The sequence below is a fragment of the Globicephala melas genome, chromosome 8 (genome assembly GCF_963455315.2).
Source record: "Globicephala melas chromosome 8, mGloMel1.2, whole genome shotgun sequence".
Classification (NCBI taxonomy): domain Eukaryota; kingdom Metazoa; phylum Chordata; class Mammalia; order Artiodactyla; family Delphinidae; genus Globicephala; species Globicephala melas.
Genome location: NC_083321.1, coordinates 59,454,820 through 59,474,286, shown reverse-complemented (window position 1 = coordinate 59,474,286; position 19,467 = coordinate 59,454,820). Strand labels below are relative to the sequence as shown.

The 19,467-nt window shown below is 38.6% G+C and overlaps 1 protein-coding gene across 7 annotated transcripts in view; it reads left to right on the top strand.

The window, feature by feature from the left end:
* The window catches only part of PRCP (prolylcarboxypeptidase), a 72,853-nt gene extending 53,638 nt beyond the window's left edge, over window positions 1–19,215 (top strand). For 5 of the 7 annotated variants that reach the window (XM_060303786.1, XM_060303785.2, XM_070046166.1 and 2 more), the window contains exons 8-10: window positions 8,548–8,712; window positions 9,658–9,845; window positions 18,467–19,215. In XM_060303786.1, the coding sequence (XP_060159769.1) occupies window positions 8,548–8,712; window positions 9,658–9,845; window positions 18,467–18,683 (570 nt within the window). In that variant the 3' untranslated portion in view covers window positions 18,684–19,215. The remainder of the gene's footprint in view (window positions 1–8,547; window positions 8,713–9,657; window positions 9,846–18,466) is intronic. The other 2 variants (XM_070046167.1, XM_070046168.1) reach the window with 2 other exon arrangements.
* The last annotated feature ends 252 nt before the right edge of the window (window positions 19,216–19,467 follow it).

The window sequence follows — 19,467 nt, the reverse complement described above, 5'->3', positions numbered from 1 at the left end:
CATGCTGTGCTTGAACGTAATGCTCTTCTCTGCATTGCATGGGTCTACACCGTAGTTTTGTGCTGCATTTTGAAAGAGCTAAGTCCAGTGGGGGTGTCCACATGCAGGAAAGAATGCTGATCAACTGTTGGCATTAGATAGTTTAATAAATTCTATGATTGGTTCTTGATTTCCATATATTCTTGAGTATTTCTAATTGGCATATTTCTCAGGAACATTTTCTGAGAAAAGGGCTATGCAATTAGGTATTTTTGACTTACCATGAATAATTGAGAGTTGTCAGAATAGCAAAACAATCTTTTGCCTTTTCTCTTCAACATGCATTTCCTTATTGCTTTAGGCTTGATAGGTTTTTGCAGCTTTCAGTTTAGTTCAGTTCTGTTTCTTTCTTTTTTTTACATATAAATTAATTTATTTTTAGCTGTGTTGGGTCTTCGTTGTTGCACGGGGGCTTTCTCTGGTTGCGGCGAGCGGGGGCTACTTTTTGTTGTGGTGCGTGAGTTTCTCATTGCGGTGGCATCTCTTGCTGCGGAGCACGGGCTCTAGGTGCATGGGCTTCGGTAGTTTTCACGCACAGGCTTAGTTGCTCTGCGGCATGTGGGATCTTCCCAGACCAGGGAAGGCATTGGCAGGCAGATTCTTAAGCACTGCACCACCAGGGAAGTCCCAGCATGGTTTTTTAAATTTAAAAAAAAAAAAATTTTTTTTTTTGGATTCTACATATAAGAGAGATAGATCATATAGTATTTGCCTTTCTCTGTCTGACTGATTTCACTTAGCATAATGCCCTTAAATTCTACCCATGTTGTCACAAATGGCAAGATTTCATTCTTTTTTATGGCTTAATAATATTCCATCATATACATGTACCATATCTCCTTTATTCATTCATCCGTTGATGAACATTTAGGTTGTTTCCATATCTTGGCCATTGTAAATAATGCTGCAATGAACATGGAGATGCATATATCTTTTCGGATTAGTGTTTTTGTTTTCCTTGGGTAAATACCCAGAAGTGGAATTGCCGGATTTTATGGCATTTCTAGTTTTAAGTTTTTGAGGAAGCCTCCATACTGTTTTCAAAGTGGTGTACCAATTTACATTCCTACCAACAGTGCATAGGGTTCCCTTTTCTCCACATCCTTGCCAACACTTGTCATTTTCATAATAGCCATTCTAACAGATGTGAGGTGATATCTCATTGTACTCTTGATTTGCATTTTCCTTTTGATTAATGATGTAGAGCATCTTTTCATATACCTGTTGGCCATCTGTATGTCTTCTTTGGAAAACTGTCTATTCAGATCTTCTGCCCATTTTTAATAGGATTTGTTGTTGTTGTTGTTGAGTTGTATGAGTTCTTTATATATTTCGGATGTTAGCCCTTTATCAGATATATGATTTGCAGATATTTTCTCCCATTCAGTGGGTGGCCTTTTCGTTTGTTGATGGTTTCCTTTGCTATGCAGGACGCTTTTAGTTTGATGAAATCCCACTTGTTTATTTTTGCTTTTGTTGCTTCAGGAGTTGTGGCTCACAGGCTCTGGAGCGCAGGCTCAGTAGTTGTGGCACACAGGCTTAGTTGGTCCGCGGCATGTGGGGTCTTCCCAGACCAGGGCTCGAACCTGTGTCCCCTGCATTGGCAGGCGGATTCTTAACCACTGTGCCACCAGGGAAGCCCCCCATTGTATATTCTTGATTTGTCATAAGTTAATTGACCATATATGCATGGGTTTATTTCTGGTCTCTCTATTCTGTTTCATTGATCTACGTGTCTGTTTTTATGCCAGTACCATATTGGTTTTTTTTCGTTTTGTTTTTTTTTTTTGCGGTACGCTGGGCTCTTACTGTTGTGGCCTCTCCCGTAGCGGAGCACAGGCTCCGGACGCGCAGGCTCCGCAGCCATGGCTCATGGGCCCAGCAGCTCCGTGGCATGTGGGATCTTTCCAGACCGGGGCACGAACCCGTGTCCCCTGCATCAGCAGGCGGACTCTCAACCACTGCACCACCAGGGAAGCCGCATATTGTTTTAATTAATACAGGTTTGTAATATAGTTTGAAATCAGAGAGTGTGATGCCTTTACCATTGTTCTTTCTCAAGATTGCTTTGGCCATTTGGGGTCTTTTATGGTTCCACACAAATTTTAGAATTTTTAATTTTATTTCTGTGAAAAATATCATTGGAATTTTGATAAGGATAGCATTGCATCTGTATATTGCTTTGTGTATGGATATTTTAACAATATTAATTCTTCCAATCCATGAGCATGAAATATATTTTCATTTATTTGTGTCTTCTTCAATTTTTTCATTAATATCTTGTTTTTTTTTTTTTTTTTTTTTTTGCGGTACGCAGGCCTCTCACTGTTGTGGCCTCTCCCGTTGCGGAGCACAGGCTCCGGACGCACAGGCTCAGCAGCCGTGGCTCACGGGCCCAGCCACTCCGCGGCATGTGGGATCTTCCTGGACCAGGGCGCAAACCCGTGTCCCCTGCATCGGCAGGCAGACTCTCAACCACTGCGCCACCAGGGAAGCCCAATGTCTTGTATTTTTTAATATATAGGTCTTTCATGTCTAAAATACCTCCTCCCAGGTATTTTATTCTTTTTTGTTTGTTTGTTTTTTGTTTTTTTGTTTTTTTGGTGGTACGCGGGCTTCTCACTGCTGTGGCCTCTCCCGCTGTGGAGCACAGGCTCTGGACGCGCAGGCTCAGCGGCCATGGCTCACAGGCCCAGCCGCTTCACGGCACGTGGGATCCTCCTGGACCGGGGCACGAACCCCTGTCCCCTGCATCGGCAGGCGGACTCCCAACCACTGCGCCACCAGGGAAGCCCTATTTTATTCTTTTTGATGTAATTGTAAATGGGATTGTTTTCTTAATTTCTCTTTCTGATAGTTCATTATTAGTATATAGAAACACAGAAGATTTTTGTATGTTGGTTTTGTTTCTTGCAAGTTTACTGAATTCATTGATTTTTCTTAATAAATTCATTAATTTTTCTAACAGTTTTTTTTTTGGCCACACCACACGGCTTGTGGGATCTTACTTCCCTGACCAGGGATCGAACCCATGCCTCCTGCAGTGCAAGTGTGGAGTCCTAACCACTGGACTGCCAGGGAATTTCCTCTAACAGTTTTTTGATGGAGCCTTTATGGTTTTTTATATATAATATCATGTCATCTGCAAATAGAGGTAGTTTTACTTACTCCTTTCAGATTTAGATGCCTTTTATTTCTTTTTCTTACCTAATTGCTCTGGCTAGGACTTCCAATAGTATGTTGAATAAAAGTGGTGAGAGTGGGCATCCTTGTCTTGTTCCTGATCTTAGAGTAAAAGCTTTCAGCTTTTCACTGTGAGTATGATGTTTGCTCTGGGCTTGTCATATACAACCTTTATTATGTTGAAGTATGTCCCCTCTATACCCAGTTTGTTGAGGGTTTTTATTTTTAATCATAAATAGATGTTGAATTTTGTCAAATACTTCTTTTGCATCTATTAAGATGATCATTTAATTTTTATCCTTTATTTTGTTAATATGGTGGTTCATATTGACTGATTTATTGATGTTGAACCATCCCTGCTTCCCTGGATAAATCCTACTTGATCACGGTATATGATCCTTTTAGTGTATCATTGAATTCGGTTTGCTAATATTTTGTTGAGGATTTTTGCATCTATGGTCATCAGGGATATTGGCCTGTAATTTTCTTTTCTTGTGGCATTCTTATGTAGTTTTGGTATCAGGGTAATTGTGGCCTTGTAAAATGAACTTGGAAGTGTTCCCTCCTTTTCTATTTTTTTGGAAGAGTTTAGGAAGGATTGATATTAACTCTTCCTTGAATGTTGGTAGAATTCACCTGTGAAACCATCAGGTCCTAGACTCTTGTTTTTTTGAAGGTTTTTGTTTACTGATTCAATCTCCTTACTAGTATTCAGCCTGTTTGGATTTTCTGTTTCATCATGATTCAGTCTTTTTTTTTGGCTGTACTGCACAGCATGTGAGATCTTAATTCCCCAACCAGGGATTGAACCTGTATCCTCTGCAGTGGAAGTGTGGAGTCTTAACCCCTGGACTGTCAGGGAAGTCCCCCATGATTCAGTCATGATAGGCTGCATGTTTCTAGGAATTTATGCATTTCTTCTAGGTTGTTGAATTTGATGACATATAATTGTTTATAGTACTCTGTTATGATCCTTTGTATTTCTGTGGTATCAGAAATACATAGGATCTGTAGTATCTGTAGTATCTCCTCTTTCATTTCTGATTTTATTTATTTGAGTTCTCTCTCTTTTTCTTGGTCACTCTGGCTAAAGATTTGCTAATTTTATTTTTCAAAATCCAGGTCTTAGTTTTATTAATTTTTTTTCTATTGCCATGCTCCAGACTGCAGTGTTTCCTGGAGGGGAGCTTTACATGTGTCTGGTGCCCTGGCTTTTATGTCTGGCACCCCAGTTTTTGTGGCTCCCACCCAGGGGACACCCCTTGATCACCTGGCTCTGGTGGCTGGGGGGTTGGGTCTTACATTCCTGAGTCCCATGGGACTGTGCTATTGGAGCTCTGGTTCTTGTCAGGCTGCCACCCTCAGGGCACTGCATAGACAGCAGACTGAGGTACACCCCCTAGTCTTTTTGTGAAGGAGACTTCTTTGCTTGTTTGGAGCTTCTGCCTGAGGGGCAGGCTTCAGGTTTAACACGTATTTAGTGGCCTGCAAAGCTGCTCTTAAGGGATGTAGGCCATGGATGTCATCTTGGTGCTTTCCCTCTGCCTTGCTTCAGCTTGCTGATATCACCTAGAAAAGAGCTTATACACTCATCTGGAGCCCTGTTTTTTGTGACTGCCCAGTGGACACTTCCAGATCACCTGACTCTGGTGGCCAACAGGGCTTATGCTTGCAGTCCCACAGCACTGTATATATTTGCATACTTTTAAAAGCTAGTGCTTGAGGGTCTGGCTTCTAGTCATCCTGAATGAAAGGGCTAAGATCCTCCCTTTTGGGATGCTGACAGGTTTTGGCATGTCCTCAACTACTTGGAGTTATTAAAAATATAATAGGCTGCTTGGATAAGCACAAAGGTTTGAAAGACACCCAAGAGCTAAGGCAGGGTTGAACAACAAGGGTCATCTCCTACACGAGGCCACTCCTTCATGACTGGGGGAGGTGGTTTTTTCTATTATATAGAAACTAACACAGAGAGTCAAACAAAATGAAGAAATAGAGGAATATGTTCCAAATGAAAGAACAAGATAAAACCTCAGAAAAAAATCTTAATGAGAGAGATATTAATTTACCTGATAAAGAGTTCAAAGTAATGGTCATAAAGATGCTCACTGAACTGGGGAGCAAGAATGGATGAACACAGAATTTCAGCAAAGAGATGGAATATCTAAAAAAAGTACCGCATAGAAGTCACAAAGCTGAAGAATACAATAACTGAAAAAAATTACACTGGAGGGGTTCAACAGCAGATTAGATGAAACAGAAGACAGGATCAGTCAACACAAAGACAGGGCAGTAGGACTTACCCAGTCAGAGCAGCAGAATGAAAAAAAGTGAAAATAGCTTAAGGGACTTATAGACTAACATTTACATCAGGTGGTCTAACATTCACATCATAGGGTTCCCAGAAGGAGAAGAGAGAGAGAGAAAGGGGCAGAAATCTTATTTGAAGAAATAATAGGTGAAAGCTTCCCTAATCTTCCAGATCCAGGAATCCCAGAGTGTTCCAAATAAGAGGAATCCAAACAGACCCATACCAAGACACATTATAATTAAAATGTCAAAAGTTAAATACAAGGAGAAAATATTAAAAAACAACAAGAAAAAGCAATTTGTTACAGGCAAGGGAGCTCCCATAAGACTATGAGCAGATTTTTTAGCAGAAACTTTGCAGGCCAGAAGGGAAAGACACACTATATAAGGTGCTGAAAGAAAAAACCTTTCAACTAAGAATACTCTACCTGGCAGTTATCATTCAGAAGTGAAGGAGAGATAGAGTTTACCAGACAAGCAAAAGCTAAAGGAGTTCATCACCATTAAACCAGCCTTACAAGAAATGTTAAAAGGTACTTTAAACTGAAAAGAAAGGGCACTAAGTAGTAACAAGAACTCATATGAAAGAATAAATCTCACTGGAAAGGCAAATATATAGTAAAGGTAGTGGATTAATTACTTACAAAACTAGTATGAAGGCCAAAAAAATCAAAGGTAGTAAAAATAACTACGATTACAGTAACTTGTTAAGGATATACAAAAGAAAAAGATGTAGAATGTGACTTCAGAATTATAAAATGGGGGAGTAATAATGTTGAGCTTTTCAGTGGGATCAAACTTAAGTTGTTATCAACTTAAAATAGACTTTTATCGATATAAATTGTTATATGTAAGCCTCATGGTAACCAGAAAACAAAAACTTATAGTAAATATACAAAAGATAAAGAGAGAGGAATATAAACATACCACTAAAGAAAGTCATCAAGCCACAGAGGAAGAGACAAAGAAAGAAAGGAGCTAGAGGAGCTACATAAACAGCCAGGAAACAATGAACAAAATGGCAATAAGCACATATATATTAATAATTACTTTAAATGTAAATGAACCGAATTCTCTAATCAACAGACATAGAGTGGTTGAATGAATAAAAAACCAAGACCCATCAATATGTTGCCTATAAGAGACTCACTTTAGATGTAAGGACACGAACAGACTGAAAGTGAAGGGATGGAAAATGATATTCCATGCAAATGGAAACCAAAAGAAAGCTGGGGTAGCTATACTTATATTAGACAAAATAGACTTTAAAATAAAGACTATAATGATATACAAAACAGTGTGTTACATAATGTTAAGGGAGTCAATTCAACAAGAATATATAACATTTGTAAATATTTTTGTGCCCAACATAGGAGAACCTAAATATGTAAAGCAGATATTAACAGACCTAAAGGGAGAAATAGACAGCAGTACATGAACAGTAGGGGACCTTAATACCCCACTAACATCAATAGATAGATTATCCAGGCAGAAAATCAATAAGGAAACATTGATTTTAAACAGCACATTAGACTACATGGACTTAACAGATATTTATAGAACATTCTATCTCAGAGCAACAGAATATACATTCTTCTCAAGTACACATAGAACATTTTCTAAGATAGATGAAATGTTAGGCCACAAACAAGTCTTAGTAAATTTAAGAGGATTGAAATCATATGAAGCATCATTTCCAACCACAGTGATATGAATCTAGAAATAAATTACACAAAGGAAACTGGAAAATTCACAAATATTTGGAGATAAAGCAACATGCTATTGAACAACCAATGGGTCAAAGAAGAAATTAAAAGAGAAATTTAAAAACTACCTTGAGACAAATGAAAATGGAAATGTAACATACCAAAATTTATGGGATGCAGCAAAAACACTTCTGGGAGGGAAGTTCATAGTGATAAATGCCTACCTCAAGAAAAGTCTCTAATAAACAATCTAAATGTACACCTCAAGGAACTAGAAAAAGAACAAGTGAAGCTCCAAGTCAGTAGAAGGAAAGAAATAAAGATTAGAGCAGAAATAAATGAAATATAGACTGTATACTTCAGCTTTAACATCACTATCTAGAGTTCAATATTTGTTTATAAATTTTTTGAGGTAAAATTTACATACAAATTGTGTGTTGTTTGTTGTATAGTCCAGACCCCTATGAAGATAAGAAATATTTTCATAACCTTGAAATTTCCCCATGTCCCTGACTAGTCAGTCCTGCCTTCGCTCCCAACCCCAAGTATTACCTGTGACTTTTAGCTCTGATTATAGTCGAGTGTTAGGAGTATTTTGAACTGGGGAGCTGCCTGATATGCTTCTTATAATGTTACAGATGTAGGAGCTTGGTGTAGTTTTTCCAAAAGAAACTTCATAAATTTTGCATTTTCATAAAAATATAGTCATTCATTCAGCAAACATTTAGCTGCCAGATGCCTTGCTAAGTACCATGGGAGACATTCTGGAATCAAATGAGTGCGGTACCAGCTCTGATAGAAATAAGCACAGGATGAGGAGGCACAAAGAAGGGAGTGATTTAGTTCTCCCTGACTTGAGGGCATAGGCAACAATGGCCTCATAGAGGAGGTGACACTTGAGCTGCGTTGAAGAAGATGAGTTGGTGTTTGCCAGGCAATAGTGGAGTGGGAAAAGGGCATTTCAGTGTGAGCGAAGGCAGTGAGGAGGGAAAGAAGTTGGTGTGGTGGGAATGGTTTTGCTAGGCTGGAGCAAAGGCTGCAGAAGATAAACCTAGAGTGGTAAGTGGGGAGGACTTTGCATACCATGCAAATGACTTTGGTTTATTTCTGTAGTTTGGGGAGTAATTTGAAAGGTTTATTCATTTATGAAGGTGGTTATATGCAATAGATAGAAATTGTCAGGCAATGCCGTTAGATGCTTAAGATTGTTTTATGATCAAATCAAACTCATATTTCTTCTTTGTTTTATTAAACTGTAATTTTATATTTTTATTCGACTCTTCTCCCTTTTATCTCTCTAAAATGACAGGTAGTGTGCCAGTATTTGAAAAATCCCAATGTATCTGATACATGGCTGCTGCAGAATATTTTCCAAGCTCTGAATGTATATTACAATTATTCGGGCCAGGCGAGATGCCTGAATATATCAGAGACAGCAACCAGCAGTCTGGGAGCCCTGGGTTGGAGCTATCAGGTAAGTGTGTATATTTCCCCAAGCAGAACTTACTTTTCACTGATATGGTTGTGCTATAACAGAGAATTTGCAAGATTTTATCACCTGGATCCAAATCTGAGTTCTATTACCTTATACTTTGAGACTATGGATAAGTTTCCTCATTCATACATTCATTAAATACCAATTCCATTTTTTTTTTATTTTACTGAAGTAAAGTTGATTTACAATGTTGTGTTAATTTCTGCTGTACAGCAAATTGACTCAGTTATACATATATATATTCTTTTTCATATTCTTTCCCATTATGGTTTGTCACAGGATATTGAATATAGTTCCCTGTGCTATAGAGTAGGACCTCGTTGTTTATCTGTCTTATATATACTATATATACTAGTTCAGTTTGGTATTTAATCATCACAGAATATATTCTGAGTACTTACCACAAGTCAGGCACTTTTCTAGGCTCCAGAGACACAAAGGTAAATGAGATACGATCTAATCATCAAATATAGCTTGGTGGAAATGATAGGTAACTAAACTAATGGTTACAATAGATCTTGGTAAGTCCCATAAAGGTAGCATTTTATGGACATAGAAAAGAAGGGGGAGTCTAACTTGATTCTGTCTGAGCCTCCATTCATTCCTTCATCTGTACAATGAGACTAGTAATAATAATAGTAATACTTTCCTCCAGAGTTGTTTTGAGGATTAAATGTGATAATAGATGTGAAATGAAGCAGTTTGCAAAGAAGGAATGTATAGCCCCAACTTCTGTGACTTCTCAGCTGAGCCTTTCCAGGAATAATGAGAGGTGGTATGGCATAAAGAACAGGGGCTCTGAAGCCAGACTCCCTGAGTTCAAACCCTGGCTTTACTGCTTACAGGCTGTATGATCTTGGTCAATTTCTTTAACATTTTATGCCTCATCTTCTCACTGGAATCTCTCCTGGTTTGCTTTTTCAGACCTGCACAGAAATGGTCATGCCCTTCTGTTCTAATGGTATTGATGACATGTTCGAACCTCACTCGTGGAACTTTAAGGAATTTTCTGATGACTGTTTTAAACAGTGGGGTGTGAAACCAAGGCCCTCTTGGATCCCTACTATGTATGGAGGCAAAAACATCAGTTCACACACGAACATCATTTTCAGGTGAATTTTTGCTGATCCAAAGAAAACTTTGGTTGACGGAGACATTTTTAGAATAGCTGAGAAAAGAGAACCAGGAAAATGCTGCACATTTACAACAATATAGAATACAGCAGTGGTATCCATAATGTTTTTCTACTTCTTGAAAGACAGAGGATGCTGAGAGGTGATATGAATTTTTGCTCTATTACCAGTATGCTTAAAGGCTTAAAAACAACAGCAGCAAAGTTAAAATATTAAAAAAATACTCTCCAACACAAAGTGAAGCATCATCTGTTGTTCTCAATTTGTGTTACTATTGTTATCAATGATAATAAAAAATTTTAATATATATTTAACAAACACTTTTGAAGTGCCCACTCTGTTCTGTCCCAGGCACTGTATGAGGCACTTTAAATAAATTACTTAATTCAATTCTCACAACAACCCTTGGAAGCAGTTTTTATAGTCCCTTTTTTACTGAGGAGAAAAGTGAAGGTCACTGTGAGCAGTCACTTGCCAAAACTCATCCAGCTTTGTTTTAGTTACCAAGTGATAAAGTCAGTTTGCAACCTTGGTGTGTCTGACTACAAAACCCGTGTTTGTTCTTCTGTTACACTGCTGCACTAGTAGTGTCATATTTGGTATTGGTTCACGTTGGAGTTAATTGAGTAGACTCTATGTGTCTGATTGCAACTTCAAAATTTCCATGTTTTGGCTTTAATATTAGGTTGTTAGTTATTAAAATAGCAACCATTTAATTAAAAATTTCCCCAAATCTATATGGAGATAGTAGAGAGATACCTGTACATATCCCTTAAACGGGACCTATTGTTTAAATTGTAAATGTCATTCTTTTACAAACTCTTCTAAACAGAGTTACATTTGACCTTCTAGACATGGCCAATAGCTTTTAGGAGTGAGGAATGCTGTTTTGACTGAAGGATCACTCTCTGGGTTTAGGCCAGTGGCACTGCCCATTTTGCAAAAGAGCCTCTGTCTTATTGGGTTCATGCTATTTTCTCACTCAGTAGGGTACCTGCCCCCACTGTATGGAAAACTTAAAGATTCTTTTTAATTTCCTGAAATTGTTTTCCTTGTCCTCAATAGGAGTCTGCAAAACTATACTTTTCATCTCAACCTTATGAAGTGACAGTTGAGCAAATAAGTATATTTAAGGTATTTAAGGAAACTGCCAAGTTAGGATGTTTGAAATCAGGAAAACATGAAAGGACTGAGAGGACTGAAAAAGGCTTACGTATAAGCCTTGGGTGTCCAAGGTCATCTTTGTTGCCTCAGAGGAGGAAGTACTTTGTCATGTTCTTGTTTTTCTTTAGGACCTTACCTCCAAGTAGTATTTGTATGGATTTCTCTAGCGTGCTGATGCTGTAAGCTCAAAGCTGAAGTTCAAGTTGAATTGTAAAGTGGAGTCTTTAAATCCTTATATAAAGGTTTTAATATCTGAGTTTTCGTCAAATACATTATCCTTTTTTATTGGATTCATCCATTACAGATGAGTATTTTAGTGATCCATTTGTCCTTTTATACTGTTTTCCTCAAAGGGAAACAAAGGGTATCAAAATAACAATCATCATCATCATCATCATCATCATCGGTGGAAAGGATAGATTTTGTGAAAAAAGGTTGAGGAGTAGAACTGAAGCCAGTAGGTGGAAATTATGGCTCAGTGTTAAAAACTTCTAGCTCAGTGTAAGAAAGGACTTCCTAACAGAGTTGTGCAAAGGCAGAATGAGCTGTCTTAAATTACTTAAGCTCTTTGACCCTCAGTTTTCTCTTCTGTAAAATCACCCACAGAGTTGTTGTGATGCTTAAAAAATTTAACCTAGTGAAGTACTTGGCCCAGACCTAGCAAATATATATGCTCAAAAAATGTACGTTGAATGAATAAATGGAAGTATACTCTCAGCCTGTACTTTACCTTCTAGCCAACAGGGGACTTATCTGTCCCTGAATGTCCTTTCCTTCCCCTTTTTTCTTTTTCCTAAGGCTCGGGCATCCTCCAAGAAACCTTCCCTGACACCTCCAGGGAGGTTAGGTTTCCCCCACACACTTAGCTCCGCTAAGGCCTGTGACTATCCCTTAGCGCCCTGTGTGGAAATTATCTGTTCGTGTTTCTATCTGCCCCATGAGACTGTAAACTTCTCAAAGACAGAGACTTTGTCTTAATCATCTCTGTGCCTTTAGCACCTGCTACAGTGACTGGCACAGAGTGAATGCCTAATATGTTTGATAAGGATGAGGAATGATATAAAGCTCAGAAAGGCTTCAGAGGCATGTGAAAGTTTAAAGGCAGAACTATATGAAAATGCTGGTTTATCTTTGTGCAGTGGCAAGACTACTTTTAAAAAGAAATCTTTTCCCATATGCTGCTAGGTGTGAAGAATTCAATGTAAAACTTAAGTTATTTAAAAATTCAAAATTCTACTGCTTTTCTGAAGAAAGCATATTCTGAAAGTAAAAGAGCAGCTTTAGGTGTGTCTGTTCTGTCTACTTAGTGGCCATCAGCTAGAAAACATTACTGGTTGATGAGTAAGAAAATGTCCAAGGAACCATGTGGAAAGTGTATTTTATGTTCATGCTTCTCTCAAGTCACCTCACACAAATCCAACTGTGACTGCTTTTCTGGTTAGAAAATTCAGTCTGTTTTTAATGGTTGGATTAGAGATTTGCCAGTTAAGAGCTTGGGCTTTGAAGTCAGGGAGACCTGGGTGCCATTCTCCTTCTACCCTGAATTAGCTGCGTGGCCTCAGGCAAATTGCCAATTTTTATGAGTTAGAAATAATGACTACCTGCCAGAGTTACTTCGAGGAGTAGATAGATTATCATAGAAGTGAGCACTGTGAGGGCAGAGGTTTTGTCTGTTCATGGTTAAGTCACCTGTACCCAGTCAGTACCTGACACATAGTAGGCACTCAGTAAATGTGTTGAATGAATGAGGATTTAATAGTAGCTATTAATAGTTCCATTTCAGCAATTTTCTTATTCCACAGTGGTTTTGTTGGAAGGATTTATTTTTTTCCCCAACTCCAGTTGGTAAGAAATTATCTTACAAATGGTCATTTTCAGTTATTTAAATATAAATCAAAAAGGAGTCTCTGAGAAGCTGGTTACTTTAACATCATTTCTCAGGCAAATTAATTGTTGCCAGCAATTAAGTGAGGCTCACTGTTGGGAATTTTATCCAGGCATCTAGATTCTCTCATGAAAGCCAGTATTTTTTCTCCTGTAAATTTCCCAGTGACTGGTTTAGCTTTCACATGTCTAGAACCAAGAAATTCAAGTCCATGTGCATCTTAGGTCTCTCAGCAACTCCAAACACTGTTGCTAAGCCACTAGGCTGATTCAGATGACCTTTTAAATCAAATGCAGTTTGCTTATTATGTGGCTGTTGGGATAGCTTTTTTGTTTTGCAAATAATGGAGAGTTTCCTATCTGGGTTGGTCCTGTCAAATTGCAATAATGATAAAGGCCATTTGTTCACTTAAGAGAATCCAACCCCTTGTGTAGTTTACTTTAAAAATTTATCTCATAGTTGAAAACTAAGGCTCCTATTTTGCATGTGAGTTTTTCCTCTTGTTTTTAACAAAACCCGCCAAAAAAAGTACATTTTTGGAGTGACTTTTTTCCCCCAAGAATGATGTTGTTAAGTTGCAATTGAATTAATTTTTTTAAGAAGAAAAATGTGGTTAAAAGTGTGGTGAGGGTAGAACAGGGGTTTTAAACTTGTATTTCAAATACACATGTATTTAACGTACCTAAATGCATATTTCTTTTTTAATTTGTACGTTTACCTAGAAAATTGATTGTATTAGTTTTCTGACCAAATTTCTGTGAGAAATGCTATTGCATCCCTTTTCATTATTCATTTACCTCTCAGAAGTATTAACACTTCTTATGCTTACAGAATATGATAATAACTCTAATAATGCTGCACATTCATGTGTTTTATAGTTTATACCTGATTTCCACATATATTATTCAACTTGGGCCTCACAATATCTCTGTGAGTGAGAGGCTTTATCTTTCAAAAAATTTTTTTTGGTAATACACATGAGAATTGAGGTTCAGAGGGGTCAGGTGACTTACCCAAAGTCATGTGGCTTAATAGGGTATAAAACTTAGGTCTGCTGACTTAGTTCATTGTTTCTTGCCAGTATTACACATAACTGAAGGTCAGTCTCTCTATATTTATATGAATCACTTAGGTGAACTCTGCTTTCCCATGTAAAAAGTACTGAAGTGATTTACATGTTCCTAAACTTGCATGCATGTATTTATAGATCTCTTTTGTGTAGGGCATCTGATGTAAGGCCACAAATAACTACATACATTCTTTTTTCATTCATTCGATAAATATTTGTATGGCTCCTACTGTGTGCCAGGTGCTGAAGATACAGTAATAAAACAGACAAAAAGCCCTGCCCTTGGGGAGTTCTAGTTTGAGAGATGGATAATGAACAAGATAGCACTTATAAGCATGTTAGAAGGAGATAAGTGCTAAGGGAAAAAAAAATAAGGGGAAGAGGGTTATGAAATCTTGGTGGGGGTGGGGAGAAGTTTGAAGTTTTAGATGAGGTGACTAAGGAAGACCTCACCAAGGGGTGACTTTTGTTTTTGTTTTTTTGTTTTTTGTGTTTTTTTTGTGGTATGCGGGCCTCTCACTGCCGTGGCCTCTCCCGTTGCGGAGCACAGGCTCCGGACGCGCAGGCCCAGCAGCCATGGCTCATGGGCCCAGCAGCTCCGCGGCATGTGGGATCCTCCCGGACTGGGGCATGAACCCGTGTCCCCTGCATCGGCAGGCGGACTCCCAACCACTGCGCCACCAGGGAAGCCCAGGGGTGACTTTTGAATAGTGATGTGGAGGAAGGAGCTAGCTAGCCACGAGTTCGGTGGGCTAAGAATACTCCAAGCAGAGAGGTAAGCAGAGGCAAAGGCCTTGAGAGGTAAATGTCCCACAGCATGTTCTCCTCCAGGTAGGAGGAGAAGGTCAGTTGTGAGAAGGTCAGTGTGGCTGGAGTGGAGTTAAGGAGGGAGAGAGTAGCAGGAGATGAAATCAGAGAGGCAGGAAGGGCCCAGATCATTTAGAGACTTGTAGGTCCTGCATGTTTGGTTTTTACTCTGAAGGAAATGGGAAAACTTGGAGTGTTTTAAGCAGGGGAGTGACAGAATCTGATTCAGATTTTAACAGCATCAAATTGGCTGCTGTATTGATATTAGATCGCAGGGAGACAAGAGTAGAAGCAGGAAGATCAGTTAAAAGGCTCTTCAGCTGGGTTTCCCTGGTGGCGCAGTGGTTGAGAGTCCGCCTGCTGATGCAGGGGACACGGGTTTGTGCCCCGGTCTGGGAAGATCCCACATGCTGCGGAGCGACTAGGCCCGTGAGCCATGGCTGCTGAGCCTGCGCATCCGGAGCCTGTGCTCTGCAAAGGGAGAGGCCACAACAGTGAGAGGTCCGCGTACTGAAAAAAAAAAAAAAAAAAAAAAAAAAAAGCTCTTCAGGCTAGAGATAACGGTGACTTAGACCAGAGCAGTGGCAGTGGGGTGGTGAGAAGAGTTCAAATTCTGGATATGTTTGAATTTATAGCTGACAAGATTTGTCAACAGATTAGATATGAAAGAGAGATTAAAAAGTAACAAGTTTTTGGCCCAGCAACTGGAAAGATAAGGTTGCCATTGACAGAGATTGGGAAGATAGTGGCAGGGCTGGTTGGGAGTTGGAGAGTATAAAGAGCTCTGTTTTGGACCTGAAAGCTTGAGATGTCTCGTTAGACTGCCATGTAAAAATGTCAAGTATATAATTGAATATTGGTCCTGAAGTTTAGGGGAAAGGTCCTGGCTAAAGATATTATTTGATAGTCATTTGTGTATAGATCGTACTTATAGATGATAGGGTTTTTCTTAAATGATTATGCAAATTATGGAAATAATTTCATATGTCTGATAATATGACCTTGAAGATTTGTTATTTCAGGCTTTGTAACAATATCAGCAAAATAGAATGTGCATTAAACAAATGTCAGAACACATTAAAATGTTCTGTAAGTGATTTCAAGTGATTTATAGATAGACATACCAAGAGGTGCTGTACAGGGAAAAGTGACCTAATACCTACCATGGGCCAGGTACTTAAATCCAGCTGTTTCAGCCCCTGTTATATCCTGAGGAATCTAAGCTTCCATGAGATTAGTAAGATGAGAGGCAGACCTGGGACTGGAACCCAGGTGTGTCTGATCCCGAAGTTTGTGCTCTTCTTACTCTGCACCACACAAGCCAAGATGGTATGTGCTGTTGATTTCCAACAGCAATCATGTGTCCATGAAATGCAATGTGTAGTAGAAAATGAGCGTTGGAATAGGCTTACAAGATCTGAGTTTGTATCTCAGAGGCTTGATTTGAGTAAGCCGTCTAACTTCACTAGGCATTAGTTTTCTCATCTCTAAGAGTTGTAATTAAACCTACCTCACATGGTTGATATAATGTGAGGTCAAATATGAAAGGCTTTGTAAACCTTAAACCAGTCATAAATTGACAAACTGATCTTAAAATTCATCTAAAAATGCAAGGGACCCAGAATAGCTAAATCAATCTTGAAAAGGAAGAACAAATTTGAAGAACTCATACTTCCGGATTTCAAACTTTGTATAAAGCTACCGTAATCAATACAGTGTGATACTGGCATAAACATAGACATATAGATCAGTGGAAGAGAATTGGCAGTCTAGAAGTCAGCCCTTATCTGTGTGGTTAATTGATTTTTGACAAGAATGCTAAGACAATTCATTGAGGAAAGAATAGTTTTTTTTAAGAAATGATGCTGGGAAAACTGGATATTCACAGGCAAAAGAATAAAGCTGGATCCCTATTTCATACTATACAAAAAAATTAACTCAAGATGGATCAAATGATTTAATTGATAATTCAATTTAAAACTGAGCAAGGATCTGAGTAGACATTTTTTTCAAAAAAGATATACAAAAGGCCAGTCAGCACATGAAAAAAATTCTCAATACCATCAGTCATTTGGGAAATGCAAATCAAGACCACAATGAGATTCCATTTCACACCCACATAGGATGACTATAATCAAAAAGACACATAATAAATGTTGGTGAGGATACAGAGAATTTAGAACCCTCAGATGTAGTTTGTGGGAGTATAAAATAGTGCAGTCACTTTGGGAAACAGTTTGGCAGTTCATCAAAAGGTTAAGTCATTATATATCCCAGAAATTCCGTTCCTAGTTATATACCCAAAAGAAATGAAAATATTCATCCATGTGAAAACTTGTACACAAATGTTCATAGGAGTAATATTCATAATAGCCAAAAAGTGGAAACAACACAAATGTGCATCTGATGAATGGATAAATAAATGTGGCATATCCATATACAATAGAATATTTTTGGCAATAAAAAGGAAAAATGTACTGATACGTGCTACAACATGGATGAAACGAAAATATGTCAAAGTGAAAGAAGCCAATCACAGAAAACACCCATTATATAATTCCATTTATATGAGATGTCCAAAATAGGCAAATCTATAGAGATAGAAAGTAGATTAGTGGTTGCCTGGGGCTGAGAGTGAGGGGAAGTAGTAGAGGGGAATGGGGATTTGACTGCCAGTGAGTATAGGTTTCTCTTGGGGGTGATGAAAATGTTCTAAAATTGATCGTGATGATGGTTGCACATCTCTGAATACACTAAAAAACATTGAATTTGTACGATATAAGTGTCCCTTTTGTGGGAGATGAATTATAGCTCAACAAAGCTGTTAACAAATATTATTAGGGATGCTGTCTGTGTTTGTATTGGCTTTTTTTCAGCTAAACTAAATATCCTGTTTCAATAACTGATCCTGTTTACATCATTCTGAAATGTGTTGTGTGAACCAGCCAGGACTAATAACCTAATAGCATTTCCTTAATTTTAAAGCTAATGTAAAATGAGTATCTTGAGTAATGCCCAAAAGTTCTGATTCTAGATTCAGAGCAGTTTTTTCAGTCCTACCGCCCTATTTCCCAAAGTACTATACTAAGAGGGACATTTTTTTAAAAAAATGGTTTGTTTTCTTAAAGAGCCAAGAGATAATTAACATTTTTAAATATGGAAATTTTTCTTTATCACTTTGGTATTTGGGTCTTAGGAAAGAAGGAGACTGGCTTTAATTGAAAGACTCCTATGTGCCTGACACTTATTAAACATATCCACATGTAGCATCTGATTTAACCCTTGAAGCAACCTTATGAGGTAGGCCTTGTTAACTCTACTTTACAGATAAGGAGACTGAGTCAGGTAACTTGTGTAAGGTCATACAGCTTTTGAGTGATGAAGCCAGGATTGGAATTCAGTCTTCTAAATTCCAAGTCCCAGTACAATCTAGGCTGATTCATGGGGCATCACCTTCAGTCTTCTCTGGTCCTATTTCTGTACCTGCTTGCAGAAATATTGTCAAACTCCAGGATAAAGCACCTTTCTATATGACAGATTAAATCCTCAGATCAAATCCCCCAGGTTATAAGCTTATAATTTTAGGTGTTATGCCTATAGTAGGTTTCTCCTATCTTATATTTGTGTAGATATAAAAAACTAATAATCTGTTTTCTTTTTCTTTCCCTCACTTAGCAATGGTGAAATAGACCCGTGGTCAGGAGGTGGAGTAACTAAGGATATTACAGACACCTTACTTGCGATCGTCATCCCAGAGGGAGCGCATCATCTAGATCTCCGAGCCAACAATGCCTTTGATCCCGTCACTGTGCTATTAGCCCGCTCCTTGGAAGTGAGACACATGAAGCAGTGGATCAAAGATTTCTATGCAAGTCTGGGAAAGATGCACTGAGTAACGTTAGATCATTTTCAGTTTCTTCTTTTAAGTTCATTCCACCCACACTTCCATTCACTTTGGTTTTCTGTACATAATTACTTTCCCTTGTTTATTAGATTTGGTGTGGTGAAGGTTGAGACAGAAGAGAACGTGATGGTGGTGATAGCAGCCATCCAATGACCTGAGTCCTTGCCATCTTTGTGCCACCTCCAGGAAGAATTTCTTCATGACAGCTTTCCCACACCATCAGTGGCCTTGATAACTAGAGCAGAGTATTGACTGCCTTTCACAAGAGGGGGGAGTCACTTCCTTGGTTTCTCTGAAAGCAGGGATTTATTGGTTTCGAAGTTGAAGTCTCTTTGGCCCATTTGTCACTAGCCCCTCTTCTACTTTCCCAAAAGGAAAAGCAGAAGATGGATAAAAATGATGTAATTGCAGCTGGTAGGAAGGATATCCAGTGCCAAACCAGGAAATGGGAACCATTTCTTTTGTGCTTGATTTAATGACTTTGAACTGTGCTGTAAATAAAGAATAGGGCTGGACCTTATACCTGTGTGTTGCTTCTGAAGCTCACTCCAGCTGTTGGGAATGCTGTGTGCGCTGGGCTTGGCTGTTTTTGTAAAGTCCTTTAATTTTCTCTCTTCTATTTGGCAGCTTTTCTTAGTTCTGGGATATTTGCCACCATGGTACTGCCAGTAAGAAATCTGGCCTTTTTCTGCTCCATTTCTCTTTGTTTCTGAGGTCAGTTTTGTGGTAGTTTGGTCAGGTTTTGCCAGTTTAGGAAAATGACTCTGTTTTC